This window comes from Perissodus microlepis, chromosome 23, assembly GCF_051167445.1.
Source record: "Perissodus microlepis isolate ML-2025 ecotype Zambia chromosome 23, ASM5116744v1, whole genome shotgun sequence".
Taxonomy (NCBI): Eukaryota; Metazoa; Chordata; class Actinopteri; order Cichliformes; family Cichlidae; genus Perissodus; species Perissodus microlepis.
Window position 1 is genome coordinate 26,396,946 of NC_140482.1, and position 27,370 is coordinate 26,424,315.

A 27,370-nucleotide genomic window follows, 5' to 3' on the forward strand; every position below is an offset into this window, starting at 1 on the left:
CAGAGAATGATCAAAGCTCATGTAGAAACAAACAAACAAATGAACAAAAGATTTTCTCCTTCATTTCTGTCAAACAATGCTGTATGAAACGTTTCCAGCTGTTAGTATCATGGTTGCTAGGCAACCTGGGCAGCGCGACGGAGGCTAGACCGTCCCATTTCGCAAGCCTCGCACTTCCGGCCTTAGCGGTCTTTGAGTACGCGGCCCTTGTGGACCGTTAAGGCTGCGTACTTTAAGGCTGCAGACCCTGAATTGGGATACAGCCATGGACAGTACATTGCTCCCTGTTAGTAGACCTCTCTGCATTAAATCATCGCAATTAATCACTCGCTCTCTTCCACAGCATGGAGTGTTTCCTTCCCTTAATTGCCAAAGTGCCTATCATTGGGGAGGGGGGGGGTATACTATTTGGGGGGCGGGGGGATTATTGTAGGGTCTACCTTACAATATAAAGCACCTTGAGGCAACTATTGCTGTGATTTGGCACTGTATAAGTAAAACTGAATTGAAAATTGAATTGAATACACTTATTGTTAGACACTGATAAAGGAACAGTCCAACATTTTCACACTAAACTTGAATCCATACATTGATCAAGCTGCTGATGATTTGGAGTGATCCTGGATCTTTCTGGTTTTTTGCAGCTACTCTTTTGTTTTCTTTTTTCCTGAGTCACAGTCTATTCCATCCCTCGCATTCACTTCTACTAATATTTTCCCTTTTCTCTGGGTCTGCATTTCCTTTTGTGTTCTTTGCCCCTGTGCTGATTCTGTCATGCCCTCATCTGGAAATATGTTGCAAAAAAAAGCTTAAAAATTATTTCAGACATTTTATACTTAAGTGCAAGACCAACTCAAAAAAGACCATCAAAGATTCAACCATGTTACAGTTATTCAACCTTGTTGCAGTAAAAAATGCAACAGAATTGATGATTGATGATGGTTAATAACAGCAGTAACTCTATATTTTTAGCTAACACAGTAATGCCACATTGCAATTAGGGCATGAAAAGATTATTGCTTATTTTTTCCTATACAATTGTACACTTGTGGAGGTATGCAATAATGACCGGAGAGGTTTCAGTGTCTCACTCCAACTTTATTAACAGACTCTGAACAACCTCACATACAGTAAGCGCCAAAATCTCCACCCCAGCACTTCCCTTCAACTTGGGTGTGAGTGGAGCCACCTGGTGGTCCACCACACACTATCCTTTATGCAAATAACAGAGTTCAAGTACTGATCCTGACAAGTTTCATCTGGTTTAAAAAAAACTTAAAATAGGACAGTTGACATGTTGTGTGCTGTGTGCGGCAGGCAGGAAAGAGGGACCCTTATGCAGACTTGTGGAGATGAAACGTAAACTCAAAGAACTCAGCTTTATTACTGGCATAAATCAAAACAGAAAACTAAAGTGATAAGGCTAGAAACAGAGCTTGGAACAGAACACACAGGCGAGTATGAGGGTATGACGCAACGATGAGCAGGGGAAGACGCAGACACCAAATACAAGAGGTGAACAGTACCAAGAGGAAGCAGCTGGGAGACATGGCTGACACGAATTACACAGATGAGACGGGGGGAGGGCAAAACAGGAAGCACAAGACAAAAGCAGACTTGACACAGAGACATAGACATGACAGGTTTGACACCAAGCACACAACATACGGAGATAAAACTGAACAGACTTAATCTTCTCCAGGGTTAAGACACCAGGCATACAGCAAGGCACAGAAACAGAAGAGAGACCACAGAGACAAGAGTGACAAGGAAGACACAGAACAGGAATGAGCACGGAATCAAAACCTAAGAGCTAAACTCTGAACAAGAATAAAACCGAAATACCAGATAGTAATAACCAAAACAGCAGTACTAGACAATCAGAACAAAAACCATAATACAGACTAACACCAGAACTCAAAACACTGGTTTACCGACCGAGGACCAATAGCTTAAATAGAATTGCATTGGAGATCGTGTGGAAATATTGGAATTTCAGAGATAAGTTGTACTTCTGTAATTCTTTTAGAAGTAAATGTATTAGTATTTAAAGTAGGTATGTAAATTAACACATTAATGCTAAATGTTTCGTAGTAATTCGAATATATTTATATATATTTCTTATATTTGATATTCAGCTAAACTGTGCAAACAGTCATGAGGGACATGTAAATATGCTTGCAAATAAAGCATTTTGTGATTATTTACACATTATTTTTTATTTATTTGAAATAATCCAAAAAGTCAATAAATGGCAACAAAAAACAGTTATTATTGTTCCCGGAGAAACTCCTGGAGTTCCACAACATAAATATCTCATTATCATTAAACTAGACTAGTGTTTCTGTTGTGATCAAAGAACAAACTTTGTAAAATTTGTAACACACATGACAAAAAGGAACTGAGTGAACAACAGAGAAAACATTTCAGAATCAGATTACTCTACCATTCCCTGAGGAAAGTATATTCTTCCTTCTCTATCAGACATTCTCTCCATACCTGAGTGTGTCCAGTCTCCAGCATGGATCCTTCAGTCCAGCCAAAAGGAGATTTATTCCTGATTCTCCTGGGTGGTTGTAGCTCAGATCCAGCTCTCTCAGATGGGAGGGATTAGAGCTCAGAGCTGAGGCCAGAGAAGTACAGCCTTCCTCTGTAATCAGACAGCCTGATAGACTGCAGACAGAACAACAACAAAAAATGTGAACACTTTTTTTGGTCCTGTGTTATTGCTCCTTGCTTCTTTTTTTTTTTTTTTAAGATTAATTGCCATGCATTTAGTTAATTTTAGATTTCTTTATAGCAGCAACAATTTAGAACACATAATACAAGTTGTGTCAACTTTTATTATGATAATGAGGTACTATAAGGTTTTATTTTTTTTGTTTGTTTTTTTCTTTGCCTATTGTATTTGCTAGTTTTTGTCAGTATGCAAATGTACTACTTATAGTACATGAAGCCTGCAGTCAGCTGAGACTAAAATGCTTCTCCCACTGAAAACACTACATCCAGATTAACAGAATCAACCTTCTGGAACTTCAGTCCTGCTGTTTCTTTAAAAGGGACTTCTGGCTAATACGACGGGTTCGGTGTTTATTGTCTTGTCTGGGTGAACTTTGCTAGAGACAGAGAGAGGCGTTGAAAGGCTGCTCCAACGGAACTTATTGTTTCGTAGGAAAACACGAACACAGTGTACAGTCGAGTCTTAATAGCTTACAACTGGGCTCGTCAGGCACTCTTTTTGGCTGCAGTGGTTGCTATTATTATATTTACATTCTTCCATCTCGTACTTTTCCACTTTCCTTTTTCTCTCTCCCTCGCTCACAGACACATCACGGGTATGGCAGTCCATTCTCCCTGCAGCACGGACTACACTGCCCATGAGGCTACATTCTTTAGGGCTATGCCTGTAGCACTCTGCCTATTGCCTTCATATTAAATAATTTTTGAATAATAATTTTTACAAATATTTCTTCACATCATTATGCGGGCAGCAAGCAGGGATGACATGGGCCATGAGATTGATACACAGGCATTAGAGCCTCTTAACGCGTGTTTTGTTTGGGTTTACACCGGCGTGGAATTACCAGAAATAGAGAGGGCATAGCCGAACATATCAAACAGGAAAATACCGCCGCATAATCCATTTATTTCAACAAAGTAACTGTATTCTTAATACCACCTTTTTAAACGGTAACTGTAACGGAATACAGTTACTCATTTTTTAAATTTTAAATACGCAACACCAGTACATGTATTCCGTTACTCCCCAACACTGGACCTTATTTTAAACATCTGTAAATGGGATCCTCAGGAGCCACTCATCCAGTTTGGAGGTCCCTGCCCCGACTGCTCCGATTACTACAGAAACCACTTTTTGCCTTCATCTTCCATATCTTTGTGAGCTCCTCTCTCATCCCATGGTATTTCTCAAGCTTCTTATATTCCTTCTTCCTGATATTGCTATAACTTTATATAGTTACTAGGGCCATCTTCCTCTGCTTGGTTTAGCTCCTCCTTTAGCCATTTCATTATCCCAGTAGTGTATCTGCTCACTGGTAGGGCATACGTATTAATTGCCCAGATCTTGTACTTCTTGTACTTGACTCCTCAGAACTTGTCTTATTATCTGGGTGGTTGTGGCTTTCCTAGAAGACTCATTTACCTGTGGGATTCCCAGGTACTAGAAACTGTCCTTAGTGTCTGCATTGCTGCTTTCTGATAGTCAAATTCCCTCTGTTCTGACTACCCCCCTTCTCTTTGTTACTGTCAGAGTACATCTCCAGTCCAAATGATTTTCAGATGTCAATGCTGTGCATCCTAGTGGTGTGGATCAGTGAATCAATGTATCATTCACTTCATGGCGTACAACTTGATATCATCCATGTAACACACCTAGCTAAGGATTGCTCCATTCTATTGTTCGTATCTGTAGCTAGAATAGTTAATGATCTGGTTGAGGGGGTTCAGGCCTATTCATTGCAGCAGTAAGGACAGAACATCCCCTTGTAAATCCTGCACATGCTGGTATATTGTGTGATAAGAGCCGTTTAACCGGCCATTGTAAGGTTGATGAAGAGTATGTTTATTACAGGACAAGCACTGTGGAATTCCCAGTACCAGTGTGGTCATGGGTTTTTGACTGTCCTGCTGAGTGTTTCTGCTACCTCCTCTCAACCACTGAATACAATCCAGATTACAACACAGACTGGACATGTGTACCTAGTCAAATATAGTCACATACACTATCAACCTACACTGGAGATTTTATATATATTGGAATCCCCATGTTAATCATTTAACCTATATATTCAAACTGTATATGACCCATCAACTTAGCTCAAACATTATGCACATTTATATTGAACCTTCATACCACTTGTACACTCGCCAGCAGTTTTTTCTGTCTTTGTGTGTCTCTGCTGTTTGTACTTAAAGGCTCAACACCCCAGGGTTTGCTTTGCATTCTTTGCTGTATGTTTTCTTGCTGTTCTGTGTATTGTGATGCGCTTTTTTGTTGTTCATATAACTCTATTTAATAAACTGTGTTTATTAACACCGGAGGAGGAGGCTCTAGGAGATTTCCTCATTGTTTCTGTCTCCCCTATTCCATCCCCTATCTGGATGACAGAGATGAGAGAAGTAGGAACGGACAGAGCAAGAGGGAGAAAAAGAGACAGAGAGGAAGGCAACATGACAGCCTTTGTGCATAATAACGTCAATAAAGTGTCATGCATTGTGCAATGCTAAAAAAAACATTCCTTAGAAATATGTATGGCAAAATTATGTCCCATTTCTGTGAGAATAGTCTTACCTTCCTTTGGCCTGTGTACTTTCTTTGGTTTTTCTTTGTTCTACACAAGACCTACAAATATTTATTTATTTCCATTTTCAATTTTGTTTTAAGAATTGGAATTTTAGGTCATTTTTTCATTTCCTGCAGTCTTCTGAATTATGTATTCTATATCTACAATTCATAACAATAAAAGGGAATTAATATATCTCAAATACAAATTAGCCCTGAATTCAGCCCAGCCAACTATTAGTCAGCTATCAAATGTTTATGAAGTCACTTGTTATTATGAAATATAAAACATACAAATAAACAGAAAATCTGAATATTAAAAAAAATCTACAGTAATGGAGAGCATAACACCACAGGAAAAAGTTAAAAGTAATTTGGTGATTCTGTGAGGGTTAGCTGTTTAAGTATTGACACAATTCAATTTGTTACGATCAGCAAAAATACCAGATTCCTGACCTGAGAGATTCCAGTTTACAATCTGGATCTTTCAGTCCTTCAGAGAAAAGCTTCACTCCTAAATCCTGCAGGTCGTTGTTACTTAGGTCCAGCTCTCTGAGACTAGAGGACTGGAAGTTGAGAACAGAGGACAGTGCTGCACAGCTTCTTCCTGAGAGATTACAGCCATCCAGTCTGAAAAGCAATATTTGTGATAAGAGTAAATTACTGTAGACGTAGACAAAAGAAGAGAAAAAAGAAATTTCTATACCCACTTCAAGGTTAAAAAAAAAAACAACTAAAATTTGAGTTGGAGCAAAATTGAAATATTTAAAATTTCCTTTGTGAAAAAACAATTAAATCACTCTGTCTAAATACTCCTTTTGGCATAGTCAAAAGGCACTATTGGTCACTTTCCAATAGAATGCAATAGAAAAATAAAAACTCCTGGAAGTTTGCGTGATATTCTTGCAAAAGCATTTAAAATAAAAACCATAAACAAGCAAACAAACAAACAAAGGAACAAATAAATACATATAACACTTACATAAGTATTTACAACCATGAAACTAAAAATTGAGCTCAGGTGTATTCTGTTTCCATTGATACAGTTATCTGTCAAATATATCTAAAAGTTGAATAGAGTCCACCTGTTGATTGGGTATGATTCATAAAGGCACTTGCTGGTCTACAAAAGGTCCCATAGGTGACAGTGTGCATTTCAGAGCAAAAACAGGGAGGTAACCAAAAATCCAGTGTTGACTCTACCAAAGTAGAAGAGAGGAGAATGTTCTTGAAAGACAAACATTTATACAGTACTCCACCACTCTGTCTTTATGGTAGTTGCCAGATTAAAGCACTCCTCAGTTAAAAAGACTATGATATGCAACCAAATTTGTGATTCGTAATTATCTTTGCTAATTCTGTTTTGTTCTGTATTAATCAAAGCCATATAAATTAGTTTGTCCAAGAAAGAGCCTCATGAACCTTTCAAATAGCTATAATCATGACAGAGAATAGTTTCAGCAAGCAACAACAGCAAGCCTCACTTTAGAGCATGTCCATTGCAATTGTGAATTCATAAACTAAGTCATCTGTAAACTTTTGGAAACTTAAAAATAAAATCTTTTTGATTTAACTTGAAGCTTTTTTTTACCTTATGGAAAGAATCCATTTTAAGTTTTTTCTATTTGCACATTATTTCTTTTGTTTAAATACTACTAGCATTTCAGTTTGTATAAAATCATATTTTGATTTATATTATTTTTATTTTGATAGTCCTATTAGGTAATGTCCAAAATAAATAATTATTTTAAAATTCATATGTTTCCTGGGCTATTGTTTTAATTTGCTGTGGTACAAGACAACAGAGTAATATTCACAGGTGGGCAGACTTGAGCAGGTGAGATACTGGAGCCTAGAAATGGAGGCTTGCCCACAGGAAGTGGTTAATTAATTAATTTGAAAAAAAATAAGGCGTTAAAAAAATTAACGCATTTAATCGCACTTAGCATTCCAAGCAAAGAGGAACTTTTGGCAATGCATGATTTCTTAGTATACCGATTATACTGATACGGCTACAAAAATGGAAGAATCTGAAGAAAGTGCATTGATCGGAGGCTAATTTAATTTCAAAAGACTACCAGACGGAAGCCTTGATAAAAGCGTGGTGTTGTGCAAACTGTGCAAAAAGGAGTTTGCATACCACGGAAGCACTTCAACCTTATGGTACCATCTAATGCAAAACATGTTGCTGAGCTGTTAGCACTAGCAGTCCGAGTACCAACAAAACGTGTTGGCAGCCCAAACTTGAGGACTGGCTTCAGGACCAAAATTAGTAAGTCGACATTGGACAAAATTACAAATTCTTTCGCAAAATGGATTGCTCTGGACTGTAGACCACTATCAGTGGTAGAAGATAGGGGGTTAGAAAATGTGCTACAGTTAGCGTCATGTGATCCAACTTTCCAACTGCCGTGTCAAAAGCTTTATGACACTGAAAAGTAAACAAAATTGGATGTATTACAGACAGCCCTGCTAATATATAGGAAGTACACTAGGAGCAAACAAGACTGGGGCAACAGAAAGAGCCAGGATGTTTCCACACGGTGGAATTCAACGTTGGGTATGGTTTCTCGTCTACTAAAGAATCAAGAGACTGTTGGCCAAAAGTTTTGAGAATTACATAAATATTGGAAATTGGAAAAGTTGCTGCTTAAGTTTTTATAATAGCAATTTGCATATACTCCAGAATGTTATGAAGAGTGATCAGATGAATTGCATAGTCCTTCTTTGCCATGAAAATTAACTTAATCCCAAAAAAACTTTTCCACAGCATTTCATTGCTGTCATTCAAGGACCTGCTGAGATCATTTCAGTAATCGTCTTGTTAACTCAGGTGAGAATGTTGACGAGCACAAGGCTGGAGATCATTATGTCAGGCTGATTGGGTTAGAATGGCAGACCTAACATGTTAAAAGGAGGGTGATGCTTGAAATCATTGTTCTTCCATTGTTAACCATGGTGACCTGCAAAGAAACGTGTGCAGCCATCATTGCGTTGCATAAAAATGGCTTCACAGGCAAGGATATTGTGGCTACTAAGATTGCACCTAAATCAACAATTTATAGGATTATCAAGAACTTCAAGGAAAGAGGTTCAATTCTTGTTAAGAAGGCTTCAGGGCATCCAAGAAAGTCCTAAAGAGGATTTAGGAGGGGTTGCTTCTCATCCAAAGGAGTGGGCTCACTCACAATTTTGCCCCAAAACACAGCCATGAATAAAGAATGTTACCAAGACACCCTCCAACAGCAACTTCTTCCAACAATCCAACAACAGTTTGGTGAAGAACAATGCATTTTCCAGCACAATGGAGCACCGTGCCATAAGGCAAAAGTGATAACTAAGTGGCTCGGGGAACAAAACATTGAAATTTTGGGTCCATGGTCTGGAAACTCCCCAGATCTTAATCCCATTGAGAACTTGTGGTCAATCCTCAATCCTGAGTGGACAAACAAAAACCCACTAATTCTGACAAACTCTAAGAAGTGATTATGACAGAATGGGTTGCTATCAGTCAGGATTTGGCCCAGAAGTTGATTGGGAGCATGCCCAGTTGAATTGCAGAGGTCCTGAAAAAGAAGGGCCAACACTGCAAATACTGACTCTTTGCATAAATATCATGTAATTGTTGATAAAAGCCTTTGAAACGTATGAAGTGCTTGTAATTATATTTCAGTACATCACAGAAACAACTGAAACAAAGATCTAAAAGCAGTTTAGCAGCAAACTTTGTGAAAACTAATATTTGTGTCATTCTCAAAACTTTTGGCCACGACTGTAGTCATTTTAACTCCATCAGAGCTGGTAAAACTCCAAAAGCTGGCAACTGTCCTTGAGCCATGCAGGTAAATGAAACTGTTTTATAACTTACTGTTACTGTTTCTTCAACAAGCTCTATAGTTGACAGTTATTGTGTAGATTAATAATTACATTATTGAACTGTCTACTACAGGTTTGTGACTGAGCTTCTTGGAGGTGAGACATAAGAATAAGAATAACTTTATTTATCCCGAGGGAAATTCTTTTGTCATGTACATGCTCAAAGCAGCAGGAGAGACAGAGGAACAGATGAATAAGATATACAATATATACAATAAGAATAGTAGTATACAGTAATATACAGTAGGATAGTGCAAGACATAGTATCAAATAACTCTAACAAAGTAATATATTTAACTATATCCTGGAGAATAAATAACTTAACTATCAGTGCAGGCGATTCTAGAAAGTGACATAGTATTGTGCAATAGAATGAAGGGAGTAGCAGCGTATGATGAGGGGATGAAACAAATATTCAATAAGGTACTGTTGGGTAATATTGCACAGTCTGAAAGGGAACAGAATAATATTGGTAATAGTCTCAGGAAAATCACCTACAGAGTGAGGAAGAGTTATACAGTCTTATTGCCACCGGTACAAAGGATTTACTGTGGCGGTCAGTTCTGCATTTCGGGGCAATGAGTCTTTTACTGTGTTTGTTCCGATGGTCCATCATGGGGGCATGCAAGGGGTGACAGGGGTTGTCCATGATAGAAAGAAGCTTTTTTAGCATTCTCCTCTCAGACACCTCCTCCAGGTTCTCAAGTCTGACACCCAGGAAAGAAACCAGCCTTTTTAATCATTTTGTTCAACCTGTTGGCATCAGCTGTCTTCACCCCACTTCCCCAGCACACTGCTGCAAAGCGATGCTCTCCAACACCGAGTGATAGAACATGGTCAGCATTTTCCTACCAACATTGAAGGACCTGAGTCACCTCAGTAGGAAAGGCTGACTCTGCCCTTTTTTGAAGATAGCATTGGTGTTCTTGGTCCAGTCCAGTTTACAGTCCAAGTGTACCCCCAGGTACCGGTAGTCCTCAACGATCTCCACATCAGCCCCTCTGATGGTGACAGGGTTAGGAGGAGGAGCCTGCTTCCTAAAGTCCATAATCAGTTCTTTTGTCTTTGTGATGTTAAGTTGTAGGTGGTTTAGCTCACACCACTCGACAAAGCTGTCCACCACACTCCTGTACTCCTCCTCCTCTTCATCCCTGATACAGCCCACAATGGCAGAGTCATCCGAGAATTTCTGCAGATGACATGACTGAGACTTGTACCTGAAGTCAGATGTGTAGAGGGTGAAGAAGAAGGGTGATAGGACAGTCCCCTGCGGCACCCCAGTGCTGCTCAGGATGTTATCTGAGCGGCAGCTCTTTAGTCGGACATGCTGTGGTCGACTTGTTAAATAGTCCGTAATCCAACCTACCAGTGGGGCGTCCACCTGCATTTCCGTGAGCTTATTCCCCAGCAGTGATGGTCTGATCGTGTTAAAAGCACTAGAGAAGTCAAAGAACATGACCCTCACAGTGCTCCCAACAATGTCCAGGTGAGAATAAGCCTGGTCCAGCAGGTAGATGATGGCATTCTCCACGCTGATACGAGGTTGATAAGCAAACTGCAGGGGGTCCAGCCAAGGCTCCACCAGCAGACGCAGATGTTTCAGGATGAGTCTCTCTAACGTCTTCATGACATGTGAGGTCAGAGCCACTGGCCTGTAGTCACCAAGGGTCGACAGGTTAATCTTTTTAGGGACAGGAACCAGGCAGGACGTCTTCCAGAGTGATGGGACTCTCTGCATTACCAGACTCATGTTGAAGATCCGATGTAGAACTCCAGACAGCTGGGAAGCACAGCACCTGAGGGCCCTGGGACTGACACCGTCAGGGCCAGCAACTTTGCTGGAGTGGAGTCTGCCCAATTCTCTTTTGATGTCATCTGCTGAGAGGGACAGGGTGAGACAGTCTGAGGGGGCAGGAGAGGGGGGAGGAGAAAGGAGGAGATGGGAAGAGCTGGGTGTGGAGACAGGAGACGCAGGGCAGTCAAACCGATTGAAGTGCAGATTTAGGTTGTTAGCACTTTCGACGTCCCCATCCATCCCAACACCTCTCTTTTGTCTCAGGCCAGTGATGGCCCGCATTCCATTCCACACCTCCCTTGTGTTGTTTTCCTGCAGTTTGTTTTCCAGCTTCCTTCTGTAGGACACTTTACCCTCTGCAATCTTGGCTTTCAGCTCCTTCTGTCACCGTTTCTGAAAGCTCTTTTTTTCTTGTTCAGGGTTGCTTTGATGTCTTTGGTAACTCAGGGCTTATTGTTGGGGAAGCACAGAATGTTTTTTTGGGAACCACAGTGTCCACACAGAAGTTGATATAATCTGTAACACAGCCTGTCAGATTGTCAATATTGTCCTGATGAGAATCACAAAGAACATCCCAGTCAGTTGACTCAAAGCATCCCTGCAGGGTCTCTTCTGACTCCTTTGTCCATGTTGGAGGTACTTAGTGTTGACATCTGAATTATTCTGGAAAGATAACTCGCACATTCACACCTAGTGGCAATTTGGATTATCCAATTAACCTATCCCCACAAGCTGCATGTCTTTGGACGGTGGGAGGAAGCCGGAGTACCCGGAGGGAACCCACGCAAACACGAGGAGAACATGCAAACTCCACACTGAAAGACCCCGGCCTGATGGTGGAATTGAACTCAGGACCTTCTTGCTGTGCGGCAACAGTGCTAACCACCATGCCACCGTGCTGCCTCACATTTATTTAAGTTAGCTTAATAGGTTATTCATATGTTATTAAAGAGAAAATGGAATTTTTGCATTTGGCAGCTCTGTTTCTTGTCTATTACACAGAAACTGCCGTGGGTAATTGAGGAATAATAACTTAGAAATGATTACCACATTATTATGTTCTTGATTATGTCAGTTTAGATGAATCAACACAACCGAGTCACTCTAACTACCAGAAACCTTGAAGCACAGGCCGAGGGGGCAGTGTGGCAGCAATTTTTCACACCAGCCTATTAATCAACGAAAGACCAAGACAGACTTTTAATTCATTTGAAAGCCTGATGCTTAGCCTTGTCCACCCCAGCTGTGAAACTCAGAAACCAGTCTTTCATCTATCGTCCACCTGATCCTCACACAGAGTTTCTGTCTGATTTCTCAGACTTTTTATCTGAGTTAGTGCTCAGCTCAGATAAAATAATTATTGTGGCTCATTTTAACATCCATGTAGAGTTATACATGTAGGTGTTAAAATGACAGCCTCAACATGGCATTTAATCTGTTATTAGACTCAATTAGCTTCTCTCAAAATGTAAAAGAACCCACCCACCACGTTAATCACACTCTATGGCATAGAAACTGAACATTTAACAGTGTTTCCTGAAAACCCTCTCCTGTCTGATTATTTCCTGATAACATTTACATTTATAATAATTGATTACAGAGCAGTGGAGAGTAGACTTTATCACAGTAGATGTCTTTCTAAAAGCGCTGTAACTAAGTTTAAGAATTTAATCCACCCATTGCTATCGTCGTCAATGCCCTGTACCAACACAGAGCAGAGCAGCTACCTGAACGCTACTCCAACAGAGGTCGATCATCTTGTTAATAATTTTACCTCCTTAATACGTACGACTCTGGATACTGTAGCCTCAAAAGGCCTCAAATGAGAAGTACCTGACTCTGTGGTATAATTCTCAAACACGTAGCCTAAAGCAGATAACTCGTAAGCTGGAGAGGAAATGGCATGTCTCAAATTTAGAAGATCATAATTTAGCCTGGAGAAACAGTTTGTTGCTTTATAAGAAAGCCCTCCGTAAAGCTAGAACGTCTTACTATTCGTCACTGATTGAAGAAAATAAGAGCAACCCTAGGTTTCTCTTCAGCACTGTAGCCAGGCTGACAAAAAGTCAGAGCTCTATTGAGCCAACCATCCCTTTAACATTAACTAGTAATGAATTCTTGAACTTCTTCACAAATAAAATTTTAATCATTAGAGAAAAAATTACCCATAATTATCTCACAGATTTAATATTATCTTCAGCTACGTTTAGTACCGTTGATATTCAATTAGACTCTTTTTCTCCTATTAATCTTTCTGAGTTAACTTCAATAATTGCTTTCTCCAAACTTTCAACGTGTCTTTTAGACCCCATTCCTACAAAACTGCTCAAAGAAGTCCTGCCATTAATTAATTCTTCAATCTTAAATCTGATCAACCTATCTCTAATAATCGGCTATGTACCACAGGCCTTCAAGCTGGCTGTAGTTAAACCTTTACTCAAAAAGCCATCTCTAGACCCAGCAGTCTTAGCTAATCATAGGCCAATCTCCAACCTTCCTTTCATTTCAAAAATTCTTGAGAGTAGTTGTCAAACAGCTAACAGATCATCTGCAGAGGAATGGTTTATTTGAAGAGTTTCAGTCAGGATTCAGAGCTCATCACAGCACAGAAACAGCTTTAGTGTAGGCTACAAATGATCTTCTTATGGCCTCTGACAGTGGACTCATCTCTGTGCTTGTCCTGCTAGACCTCAGTGTAGCGTTCGATCCTGTTGACCATAATATCCTATTAAAGTGATTAGAACATGCTGTAGGTGTTACAGGTACTGTGCTGCAGTGGTTTGTATCATATCTATCTAATAGACTCCAATTTGTGCATGTAAATGGAGAGTCCTCTTCACACACTGAGGTTAATTATGGTGTTCCAGAGGGTTCAGTGCTAGGACCAATTCTGTTTACACTATACATGCTTCCCTTAGGCAGTATCATTGGAAGACATAGCATACATTTTCACAGCTATGCAGATGACACCCAGCTCTATCTATCTATGAAGCCAGATAACACACACCAATTAGTTAAACTGCAGGAATGTCTTAAAGACATAAAGACCTGGATGGCCGCTAACTTTCTGCTTCTTAATTCAGATAAAACTGAGGTTATTGTACTATTGTACGGCCCTGAAAATCTTAGAAATATGGTATCTAACCAGATTCTTACTCTGGATGTCATGACCTTGGCCTCCAGTAACACTGTGAGGAACCTTGGAGTCATTTTTGACCAAGATATGTCCTTCAGTGCACATATTAAACAAATATGTAAGACTGCTTTCTTGCATTTGCACAACATCTCTAAAATTAGAAATATCCTGTCTCAGAGTGACGCTGAAAAACTAGTTCATGGATTTATTACTTCCAGGCTGGACTACTGTAATTCATTATTATCAGGATGTCCAAAAAACTCCATGATAAGCCTTCAATTAATGCAAAATGCAGCAAGAGTACTGACAGGGACTAGAAAGGGAAAGCATATTTCTCCTGTTTTGGCTTCCCTTCATTGGCTCCCTGTTCAATCCAGAATTTAATTCAAAATCCTGCTCCTCACATACAAGGTCTTAAATAATCAGGCCCCATCTTATCTTAATCATCTTATAGTACCATATCACCCTATTAGAGCACTTCACTCTCAAACTGCAGGCTTACTTGTTGTTCCTAGAGTATTTAAAAGCAGAATGGGACAACACGTTCTCACTCCCAATGCGTAACATTTTACGCTAGGTGACGAATTGTCAACATATTACGTTTTCGGCTACCCACCACGTTCCTAAATGACGACCTCGGAAAAATTAGGAAATATGAGAACTGTCTGGACTCAATCGACACATGTTCGCTCTTTTTCTTCAAATCGCTTACAAACACGCTATTTAACATCATTAAAGTCCTGGTTAAGGTCAAGAATAAGGTTATGGTTAGGGCTAGGGATAAGGTTAGGTTCAGGGCTGGAGTACAGGGCTGGAACGTCTATTACCGCGGGAGCATCATTGCACTGGATTTCAGCCATAACCCGCCACGTACCATAAGGAACGCTGCGGGACGTGACAAAACGTCGGCATGTTACACCTCGGGAGTGAGAACGGGCTGAATGGGAGGGACAGCCTGCAGTTTTCAGGCCCCTCTTCTGTGGAACCAGCTTCCAGTTCGGATTCGGGACACAGACACTATCTCCACTTTTAAGATTAGGCTTAAAGCTTTGCTTTTTGCTAAAGCATATTGTTAGGGCTGGACCAGGTGACCCTTAATCCTCCCTTAGTTATGCTGCAATAGACGTAGGCTGCCGGGGATTCCCATGATGCACTGAGTTTTTCCTTTCCAGTCACCTTTCTCACTCATTATGTGTTAATAGACCTCTCTGCATTGAATTGTACCTGTTCTCAATCTCTGTCTCTCTTCCACAGCATGTCTTTATCCTGTTTTCCTTCTCTCACCCCAACCAGTCACAGCAGATGGCCGCCCCTCCCTGAGCCTGGTTCTGCCAGAGGTTTCTTCCTGTTAAAAGGGAGTTTTTCCTTCCCACTGTCGCCAAAGTGTTTGCTCATAGGGGGTCATATGATTGTTGAGTTTTTCTCTGTATGTACAGTGGCTTGCAAAAGTATTCGGCCCCCTTGAACTTTCCCACATTTTGTCACATTACAGCCAAAAACATGAATCAATTTTATTGGAATTCCACATGAAAGACCAATACAAATTCCAATAAAATTGATTCATGTTTGTGGCTGTAATGTGACAAAATGTGGAAAAGTTCAAGGGGGCCGAATACTTTTGCAAGCCACTGTATTATTGTAGGATCTACTGTACAATATAAAGTGCCTTGAGGCGACTGTTGTTGTGATTCCGTGCTATATAAATAAAATAAAATTGAATTGAATTGAATATTCTTTTGTTCAAAAAAATACTTAAAGACTAAACGCATGATCACATATTTACTTACAGGGCTTTGTCGGAGGCTTTGACCACTGGCAGCAGCCTCTGAGGAGCCTCCTCTGAAGTAGAGTATTTCTTCAGGTCAAACACATCCAGATCTTTTTCTGATGACAGTAAGATGAAGACCAGAGCTGACCACTGAGCAGAGGACAGTTTATCTGTCGAGAGACTTCTTGATTTCATGCACTTTTGGATCTCCTCCACTAGAGAATGATCATTCAGTTCATTCAAACAGTGGAACAAATTGATGCTTTTCTCTGCAGACAGATTCTCACTGATCCTCTCCTTAATATACTGGACTGTTTTCTTATTGGTCTGTGAGCTACTTCCTGTCTTTGTCAGCAGCCCTTGTAGAAGAGTCTGATTGGTCTGCAGTGAAAGACCCAGGAGGAAGCGGAGGAGCAAGTCCAGGTGTCCATTTGGACTCTGTAAGGCCTTGTCCACACCACTCTGGTGGAGATAATGGAGTTTTGGTTCATTCAATAATTTAGATTTCTTGGTGATTGTTTGTTGTTCTTCCAGCAGATTGACTGCAGAGTTGATGAAGGTCAGATGGACATGAAGAGCAGCCAGAAACTCCTGAACACTCAGATGGATGAAGCAGTACACCCTGTCCTGGTACAGTCCTCTCTCCTCTTTAAAGATCTGTGTGAACACTCCTGAGTACACTGAGGCTGCTTTGATATTGATGCCACACTCTGTCAGGTCTGATTCATAGAAGATCAGGTTTCCTTTCTGCAGCTGATCAAAAGCCAGTTTTCCCAGAGACTCAATCATCTTTCTGCTCTCTGGAGTCCAGTGTGGATCTGTCTCAGTTCCTCCATCATACTTGACCTTCTTCACTTTGGCCTGAACCACCAGGAAGTGGATGTACATCTCAGTCAAGGTCTTGGGCAGCTGTCCTCCCTCTCTGGTTCTCAGCACATCCTCCAGAACTGTAGCAGTGATCCAGCAGAAGACTGGGATGTGGCACATGATGTGGAGGCTTCGTGATGTCTTGATGTGGGAGATGATCATGCTGGCCTTCTTATCTCTGAATCTCTTCCTGAAGTACTCCTCCTTCTGTGGGTTAGTGAACCCTCGGACCTCTGTCACTATGTCAACACAGTCATGAGGGATCTGATTGGCTGCTGCAGGTCGTGTGGTTATCCAGAGGTGGGCAGAGGGAAGCAGTTTCCCCCTGATGAGGTTTATCAGCAGCACATCCACTGAGGTGGACTTTCGAGGGTCAGTCAGGATTTTAGTTTTGTGGAAGTTCAGAGGAAGTCGACACTCATCCAGACCATCAAAGATGAACACAACCTGGAAGTCTTCAAAGCTGCAGATTCCTGCTTCTTTGGTTTCAGTAAAAAGGTGATGAACAAGTTCTACCAAGCTGAACTTTTCCTCTTTCAGCACATTCAGCTCTCTGAAAGTGAATGGAAATATGAACTGGATGTCCTTGTTGGCTTTGTCTTCAGCCCAGTCAAGGGTGTATTTCTGTGTTAAGAATGTTTTCCCAATGCCAGCCACTCCCTTTGTCAGGACTGTTCTGATTGGTTTATCTCTTCCAGGTGAGGCTTTAAAGATGTCTTCTTGTCCGATTGTTGTTTCTAGACTGTCTATTTTCCTGGATGCTGTCTCAATTTGTCTGACCTCATGTTCATCATTGACCTCTGCAGTCCCTCCCTCTGTGATGTAGAGCTCTGTGTAGATCTGATTCAGAAGGGTTGTTTTTCCTGATTTAGCAATCCCCTCAGAGACACACTGAAACTTCTTCTTCAAGAACGACTTAAGATTTAGTTCTAAACCTCCCATGGGAATTCCTAAAGGAACAAATGAATGAAAGTCTACATTTAGAATTTATTATGTGCACATGCATGCATTTTATTCCATCTTTGAGACACTGGTAAATGTCTCATTCATGAGGCAGCTTAAATTTTTATCTATTTCTTACTGCTCAGCAGACGGTTAGCCAGCTCCACCTGCTTCATTCTCCTCAAGAAGTCTAGTGTGATCTTCAGAAATGCCTCACTGCTGCTCCTCTTCCGCTCATCATCCTCCATCTGAGAATGATGAGCAGTTGGGTAATCTGGACTCAGAACCTTCTGTATCTTCTTCAGCTCATTCTTTATGAAAATGATGATGTTGTCCTCCAGCAGCTGGAACAGAATACTTTATGAATGACCCAATCAGACTGAAATCATGGAGCCAAATATCAGATCCATGTTGGACACACTGACTACCGACACTTGTCTACAAAGAGCAGCATGGAGATGACCCTGAACAGAATAGATGTAAAAGTAGTTGTTGTTGATGTACAGACCATAAATATGGAGTCCAGGTCTGTTTGATGCTGCTGGGCAGACTGACTACTGGGAACCTCTGAGCTCTCCTGGTCCACTCTGTGGGGGAATCACAAAAAATTAGATTAAGTACAGAGTCACTATTCAGCCATAGAAATGTTGACAAAGACCATGATTTAGATAGCTCCCCATATTTCTAAATGTCTACTACTTCAGCTGCACTAAAAATCCACAGCTCTGCTTAGTGTTGTAATTTCAGTCTTCCAACTTTTTTTTTTCAGCTTCTGGCGCCGCTCCGAGCTGGCAGCCAGTATCGGCAGCTCTGACCTGACTGAGTCCTCAGTGTTGTATGTTGAGGAAGAGAGGAAGAGGTTGGATAAACTCATCAGGAAGGCCAGCTCTGTTCTGGGATGCACCCTGGACCCAGTGCAGGTGGTGGGAGACAGAAGGACTCTGGCCAAAATAACATCTCTGATGGACAGAGTCTCCCACCCCATGCGTGTAGATGTTGCTGAACTGCAGAGCTCCTTCAGTGACAGACTGCTGCATCCTAGATGCATGAAGGAGCGTTTCCGCAGGTCCTTCCTCCCTGCAGCTGTCAGACTGTACAATCTGATCTGCTCCCAACAAACATAGATGTTTACATCAATGCTGTAACTGCAATAAGTTAGTTAATTAACCAATTCGCACTACAACCTGGTTTGCCTCTTACCTGTAATTATTTTTATTTAATTTAATAACTGTACAGTACTCTCTGTTTATAGTAACCATTGTCCTTAATGTAAATATGTAAGAAAAATTGTGTATGTTTCTGTTCCGTGTCCTGTGTACTGTTTGTTTGTATATTTGTCTTTTTGGCTGCTGTTACAACCAAATTTCCCCTTGTGGGACAATTAAAGGATTATTCTATTCTATTCTCTATTCTAACTAAAACCCAAAATCAGTTGCTAACAAATCCTCTTTTGGAAAAACAAACAATTTGCTATATAACAATCACCCGTTTAATATATGAATAATTCCTCCTTCAGCTCAACAACCTTAGTTTAAAAAAAGATAATTTTGGCTCCCAAACTTAATCATCTGATATGTTTTGGCCATGACTACAGAGTTGATAACTGTCTCCTACTCACCCACTTCCTGGTAGTCAACCATATACATATCTAAGAGGTTGAAATCTCAGTGTTTGGTCACAAAAGAACCAGGGAGAGGTCCCTGTATGAAAGCTTACCACTGACAAAGGTTTCATCAGATCAGAGTAGAACGCACACTGTGAATTAGATCAGACTATTGTAAATGGTAAATTTACCATAATATACAGAGCAGCTCCTTTTAAAATGCACAGTTTCACAGTTGTTTTACCAGTTCAAATTAGTTTTTTGTTTGATATTTCCCTGTTAATTTTAAAATTAATGGATCCACAATAAGTAATTATTACATGTAAAAAACTACTATTATAATATATATATATATATATATATATATATATATATATATATATATATAGATATATATATATATATATATATATATAAATATTCTATGAATATACAACAATTGTTGTGTGAAATTAACTTTTTTTTTGTAGATTTAACAGTTGTGAGTTTCATTCACTGTAAATCAGTTTACATATTTTGTATGTAAAGCTATCTACTGTATTTTTTACAGGAAGTCCCTGGTAACCCCAGCTGCCAGCATTTTCCTGTAAAAACAGCACTTTTTTTTACAGTGTGTCTTTATCCTGTTTTACTTCTCTCACCCCAACTGGTCGCAGGAGATGGCCGCCCCTCCCTGAGCTTGGTTCTGCCAGAGGTTTCTTCCTGTTAAAAGGGAGTTTTTCCTTCCCACTGTCGCCAAAGTGCTTGCTCATAGGGGGTCATATGATTGTTGGGTTTTTCTCTGTTTCTATCATTGTACAATCTACTGTGCAATATAAAGCGCCTTGAGGCGACTCTTGTTGTGATTTGGCACTGTATAAATAAAATTGAATTGAATTGAATTCTTTCAAAGTTGCCACTATCACCCCAATTCTGGAAAAAAAAAAACAGGTCTAGATCCCAACAACCTTAATAACTTTCGTCCTATCTCCAATCTACAATTTCTCTAAAAAATTCTTGAAAAACATAGTTGCTTCACAAGTTCTTCTACACCTAACCAACAATAACCTTTATGAACAGTTCCAGTCTGGTTTCCGTCCCTCTCATAGCACCAAAACTGCTCTTATAAAAATAACGAATGACCTTCTTATGGCAGCTGTCTCCGGTCTCCTCTCCATCCTTATTCTCCTCGATCTGAGTGCAGCCTTTGACACCATCTCTCACTCCATCCTTCTCAGCAGATTGGCTTCTATTGGCTTTTCTCATACCAGGCTAGCTTGGTTCAAATAATACCTGTCTGACTGCACTCAGTTCATTCGATTAAAATCCTTCACCTCTCAGCCTTTTCCTCTGTCTACTTGGGTGCCCCAGGGATCTGTCCCCTCCGTTTCATTATTTACCTCCTCCCACTTGGGCATATTTTCCATGAATATAATATTCAGTTTCACTGTTATGCCGACAACACCCAGCTTTACCTATCCACCAAACCCGACTCTACTCTCCCTCCACCCTCCCTCACCCTCTGCTTAGCTGAACTTAATTTATGGTTTTCAATACCATCAATAATGTTACTCGCTCAGCATATTTCCACCTCTGTAACATCAATCGCCTCGGCCCCTTCCTCACTCCACATGCTACTGCTATCATTACCTCGTTACCTCTCAGATCGACTACTGTAACTCACTCTTATTTGGCCTTACACAAAAATCCATCAATAAGCCTCAACGTGTCCAGAACTCTGCTGCCCGTATTATTACTAGGACTCCCTCTACCCATCACCCCTATTCTGAAGCAGCTTCACTGGCTCCCGGTCAAATCTCACATTAATTTTAAAATACTACCCCATACATTTAAGGCTATTCATTCTCTCTCCCCACCATTACTTTCTGACTTGGTTCAGATCGCCACCCCATCCTGGTGCCTCAGATCATCCTCCTCCCTTTCTCTTTCTGTTCCTTCCTCTTGTCTTGTTTCTATGGGGGGCAGGGCTTTTAGCTGCTCTGCACCCCGACTTTGAAATTCCTTAACCACAGACCTAAGAAATATCACTTCATCCCATCTTTTTAAGTCCAACCTCAAAACCCACCTGTTTAAAATTGCCTACTACTTATAACCTATCCCTGATCTTAAACTTTCTATATGCTACTCTCATTATTGTTTATATTTCATGTTTTTTTTATGCCTGTTTTATTTGCTGTACAGTGTCCTTGGGTGTTTTGAAAGGCACTTTTAAATAAAATGTATTATTAATAATAATAATAATAATAATAATAATAATAACACATGTCTGATTAAGCTGACTTTGAAATTGTAGAAGTCAAGTTTTTGTGACGATAGGTGACACACTAAATTGGAACTTTTAGAAACTGGAAACTAGTTTACAGCTGTGTGGGGTCAGCAACTCTGTCTTTATCTAAACGTAGTGATACATTTCTGTTAATGTTAATGTTAATGTTAATAAAAACAAACCCGATAGAAAGAAGAAAAAAAAACGATCTGTCAATGTCTCATTCACCTAGCGGTGCAGAAAGAGTTAAATTACATTTTCTACTGGAGTCCTACCTCATGTGCCAAATATGGCCAATGTGATTGGCTGGGCCTTTCAGGGAGCTCTGTTTAGTTTTAGCAGCGGCCAGTGTTGTGCCAGAAAGTGATTGTCTGATTTCCGGTATTTACCAAAAACTGATTGCTCGTATTTAAACTGCTATAAGTAACTTCTTGGGCTATAATATGTGAAACATATGTCAAATGCATCCCTCATGGATGACATAAAGTCATCTGGAGCCACAAACAACATTCGTGTAACAAGGTAGAAGCTGCAATCAGTTTTTGGCAGTGACTTTTATATAACTTTTATGCAATTACAAAAAATCTCATTAATATTAAAAATGCCTTTTGTAAGAGTAAGTTGGCCAAGAGGACAGCAGAAATGGCAGCAAATATTACAATAGTTCTGTAAAATTATTTTAAGTGGGGATAAGGACCGGATTGGTTATAATGTCAGTACAATAACACAGAGTTGTAAAGATACTTGAAAGAACAGATAATTTTTAAATTCTATATATAACCCCTTTATAAACGCTGTTCACCAAAGTCTATTTACATACGTAAAGATATTACATGTAAAAAATACACGGAAACATTGGAAATCAGTTTTTGGCCGGCAATCAATTTTTTGCACAACACCTGGCAAGCCTGCGCTGCCAGGAACAGCAAGGAGGAGAGGAGGATGGCAGCAAAAAGGAAGAACCTGGATATAAGAAAGCATTTTTCAAAGAAACCTGTAAGTCACTTAAAGCCAAGTTAACTCATAATATGTCCGTCATAATAACGTTACAGGCTATGCTAGGCTTTGGCCCACATCAGTCTAAAGTTGTACGTGTTTTGGAAACTAACTGCACAACAGGCAGCACTATTAGTTATCTCAGTCTCAGAGTAGCATTTCTAATTTTGATTGAAACTGTCAGAGAAAACGGCAGCCTCAAGCAAGCCAGGATATTAGTTTACACAGGCTGTTAAAATTATGTCTAACGTTAAAATGTTGGTGACACAATAATTTCATCCTAATGGTACTGATATTTTCATAGGGTTAATTTTTGAGACAAAATATAATGAGGTAGTCATGATTTTGCAAATATTCCACCTTGTAGTGCAGTTTGCACTTTTTTTTTTTTTTTTAAATGACAGAAACACTGAAGCAGCTACCCATTTTATTCTTATTGTCATGTATGTCCTATTTGTCAGGTGACAGAAGAACCAACACAAAGCTCAGAGAGTAATGGTGATACAAGATCACAGGTGAAATTGGATGATGACTTGTTGGTTCATTACTGCATTTGAAGCACATGTGTGACTGCATGCATTTCAAATGTCTCACTGTTATTTATCAGGTGACAGAGGCAGCTCTGCCATGTTGTAGACAGAGGTGAAGAGGCAAGGTCACAGGTGACTGACTGATGATTTGGTGCTATAGATTAACAAGAGGAGAAAGCATGTGTTTGGACACTGAGTTGTTGTGGGACATCAGTAGTCCATGTCTGTTGCTGTAACAGTAGTTCATGTTTAGAATAAAAAATCCCAGCTCATTGATTTGATCGGGGCAATAGTGTGCCCAAAATGTTGCATAATTTTTCTGAGAGATCTTTTACTTTGTGGTAGTCTTAGATGAGTAGTTCTATGGACAAAAATTCACCAGGTCATTCAGTGTTCCCTTAGTGCCAAAATATAACAGATGTTGGTGTACTGTGACTGAACTAATGTTGTTAAGTCCTTAAAGTCATATTCTTTTATTGTCATGACTGTATTTGAAGCTATTTTTATTTTTGTATGATACCTGATTTATATGGAATATGGCTGAAGTAAACTGAAGCCTAAAATACTTAGTCAGTCATTTGTTTAATAGTAATTTAACATTATATAATTCACATATAAAACTATGAATTGTAATTTTAAATGGTTTAAAGCATGTAGAATAGCATATGTAGGAAAGTATATTTCTCCTTTTTTTTATCAAGAAGCAAAGACAAAAAGGAAAAAGAAACAGGGCAGGGTTCGGTGGTTGAATCATCCAGCCCCACCAATGCCAAAACCAAATCTACGCCCTTGATCCGCATTATGCATGAACGATTCTGCAGATTGGGATGTATGTTCAGTTGGTTCAATAAATTAGTTGCGTTGCTTTATTGTGCAGAGAGACAACACTATTTGTATATGATTTCTCACCGCGCTGCCTTCACTGCTCCATTTACTTTCTTCAGTTCCTCTTTTTTCTCCTTCAGTGTTTGAGTCATCTTATCAACAGGCAAAGCCAAACTCTTCAGTCAGTATTTCCTGTTCAATCAGACATGACTTTAGCACACAGTTCTTCTTTTCTTAAATTTGTCTGAAAACTAACACCATACTGGCAGGGCTCTAGACTAACTTTTTGCCACGGTTGCACTGGTGCGCCTAACTTTTTGTCTTAGGCGCACCCAAATTTTTCAACCGCATCGCTTAAAACCGCAGTTTTACATGTGCACTTTTTTTGGGGGGGGGGTTGCTGTCTATATAGACACTATTAATTTGTAAATAAGATAAATTACTGCTGCAGCAGGCAGCAGCAAACAGATTGATGGTTCCGTGTCAGAGCACTGGCTATGAATTTCAGATGGATCAGGCCTTAACAAAATTTATCAATAGTTCTTTTCCTCTTTTCTTATTACCCACAGCTACACCCACTTCTGTCGGGCCTAGGCTATTCACTAGGACTGGGTATCATCACTGATTTCTATAATCCATTCAATTCCGATTCACAAGGTCCCGATTCGATTAAATTTTTCCTCAGATAGTCAGAAATATTATAATTCTGGTCATTTATCAGTACTGATACATGTGAGACTTCATCAGAGGTGTGAGCATCACAGCAGATGCCTTTGTGTCAAAGTAACTAAGGATAAAACACAGAAAAAGGAGATTTTCCTGGCCTGCATGCTTTTTATAGCAGATAAACTTAAACATATTCTCCAATTTTACATAATTTTAAAAAGTTTAAATTTCTTCAGTACTGAACAACAAAAATTAGCCTCTCTTTTCCAAGGTCATTTAAGTAAAAACAAAAAAAAGAAAAAAGAGCAGCCAACAGGGCTGTAAACAACGGTAGACTGGTGGGTAATAAGCGAATGAATAATGCAGAAAACAGAGATTTGAGATGGGAAACTGTTCTTGAAGTACAGAGAGAGAGAGAACTGTGCATGAACTGTGATTTTATCGTGGTGGAAGCAAAACAGCAGAAGTCAGAGGGAATTCATGACAATATTTATCAAATGTGAAGCATAGTTTGGATCTTCTTTTGCTGCTGGTCAGTGAATTTTGGTTGGTGAGAGACAAAACCTGCAGCTCAGAATCTAGCGCAAAAAAGACGTAAACAAAAGCGCGGACCAGACGCATCAGAATCAGCAAGCTGTCGGCTTTCAGCCCTGACGGCGTGTCCGTGTACGGGCCGAGAAAGAGAAAGCTGATTCTGATGCGTCGGGTCCACGCTCTGTGTTTACGTGGAATTCATTTACCTGCTCTCATTTACTGTTTGGTGGTTGTTCAAATAGTTTTGTGAGCTTTAACCTGAGATTCTGGCATTTCTGGCAAAATACACAGTTATATTTAAAAGTTGATTCAGGTTTTCGTGAATTGATATCGCTTTATTCAAGCTACTCACCTCCCTCTATCCACCTGCACTTTCAAACGTACACATGAAGGGGTCCAGCCTCTGACTATCTCTGATTGGTTTAGACCACAATAGGGGCATAATGTGTGTCAGTTGTTGACCACACGGAGACTTTCAGAGTTGCAGATTTTTTTAAAAAAAAATTTGTACTCAAAAAGTTGGTCACATTGGTGTGAGCTAGGATTTTTTTTAGTCACACCATTAAAAAATTTGGGCTCACTTGCGACCAAATTGGTCGCACTCTTGAGCCCTGACTGGTATCAGCATCTTTCACAAACCTGTCCAAATCAATCACCTGGACAACAACTTAAAACAAAGACTCCTTAATCAAGTGGCATAAAAACATACCAGCCAAAAACCAAGACAATACACTGCGCCAACAAGAGATGGTATCAATAGGTCAGTAGGGCTCAAAACAACTACAGCAAACAACACCAACTAGAATTCAAAACTGGCAAAAAACCAAAACGCAATCAGCACAACTGAACCCTTCAAGTAGCCCATAACCTACAGGCTGCAGGCTGCCGAGCTGCACAGTTACAGACTCACACCAACAACAGTGAGCATGAGGTACATTAGTTATTGGCTAGCCTCACTCAGAGTTACAAGGGTCAACAAGTGAACATGACTTTTGTCTAAAGTTCACATACACAAAGCAGCTTTACAGAGGTCGTCATGACTACCACATGGTGGCTTTGACAGCTGTTTGAAACGTCGGCCATCTTACTCTAGAACTTTCTCAGTTTCCTGCCCACCTTAAAAGTTTGGCAAACTTTGACCTGTTTATCTGCAGTGGACTTCATCATCACAACAAGGGCCAAACCAGGGACAGCACACAAACCGAGTGAGAGTCAGAGTGATGCCGGTCTCTGCTGCACCCACCAGGTAACTCAACTCAGCAAGTCAAACAGCACAGCCTGTGTGGACAGATGGATGCTTGAAGCTTACATTTACTTGGAAAAACTAAAAATTACTCTTTCTGACAGCAGTTCAGTGAGCAGAAGATGAACTGATCTCCAACAGGCACAAAGTCAGAGAAGAAACTTTGTTTTCTACATTTTAGCAGATTACATTTTGATTTTTATGTGATGGGTTTTCATAAAAGTGGAGAATAGTGTTTTTTTTTAAGTTAAAAATAATAACCAGTGTTTGAGTTATTTTTGATGCTATGAGTTTTATGAGTGAAAGTGAAATTTGTGCAGCAAAGTTGGTGTTACCTCCTCTAACTTCCCACAACATAAAGCACAACATGACTGATGGAAGAAAACATGAGCATGATAGAAGTTGGTGGATCAATCCAAATATAAATAATATTGATACCAACCCTGGAATTGGTATTAGGTTTATACTAGTGTGACAGGATTGATGTTTTGTTTCTGTCGTGTTACATATTGCCCAGAGTACATTTAAACAACCAAAGTTAAGTAAAAGGCATTTATAGACAAGTAGGCCTACATTTACATTCCAGGTCCAAAAAAAACCAAGTTTCAGAATACATGAAAACTGTAAATGTAAATTTTGTTCTGTTAACTTTTGTGGAAAGCAAAAATAGCAGTGATGTAGTGGTCATTAAAATGTGATAAGAATTTGCAAATTGATGATGATTCATCTCAAATGCCATGACACACTGCTCTCCCCTACATTAGTGGATTTTCAGTTGTTTAAAAACCAATGGCTTGTTTTTAAGAGACAGTTTAAATGGGATTGAGGGAATGATGTGTTTGCACTGCAGTTTATATCCAACAACATCAAGCAGTTAAATCAAAGAGTTCATGTTACTAACAGCTCACCTCTCTGCAGCAGACAGAGGCTGGACTTTAAAACCAATCATGTCAGCTTTAGACTGGTCACTCTTTAATGACACACAGCTGGGTTCAGGTCCAGGTTGGTTCCTGTGAATAAT

The 27,370-nt window shown here is 39.9% G+C and overlaps 1 protein-coding gene across 1 annotated transcript in view; it reads right to left on the bottom strand.

The window, feature by feature from the left end:
• The window catches only part of LOC146361640 (protein NLRC3-like), a 29,525-nt gene that overhangs the window by 1,659 nt on the left and 496 nt on the right, over positions 1-27,370 (bottom strand). The window contains exons 2-7 of the mRNA XM_084921426.1: positions 27,258-27,359; positions 18,195-18,273; positions 17,826-18,030; positions 15,897-17,694; positions 5,759-5,932; positions 2,500-2,673 (exon numbers count right to left, since the gene is read on the bottom strand). Of these exons, the coding sequence (XP_084777552.1) occupies positions 2,500-2,673; positions 5,759-5,932; positions 15,897-17,694; positions 17,826-18,030; positions 18,195-18,273; positions 27,258-27,359 (2,532 nt within the window). The remainder of the gene's footprint in view (positions 1-2,499; positions 2,674-5,758; positions 5,933-15,896; positions 17,695-17,825; positions 18,031-18,194; positions 18,274-27,257; positions 27,360-27,370) is intronic.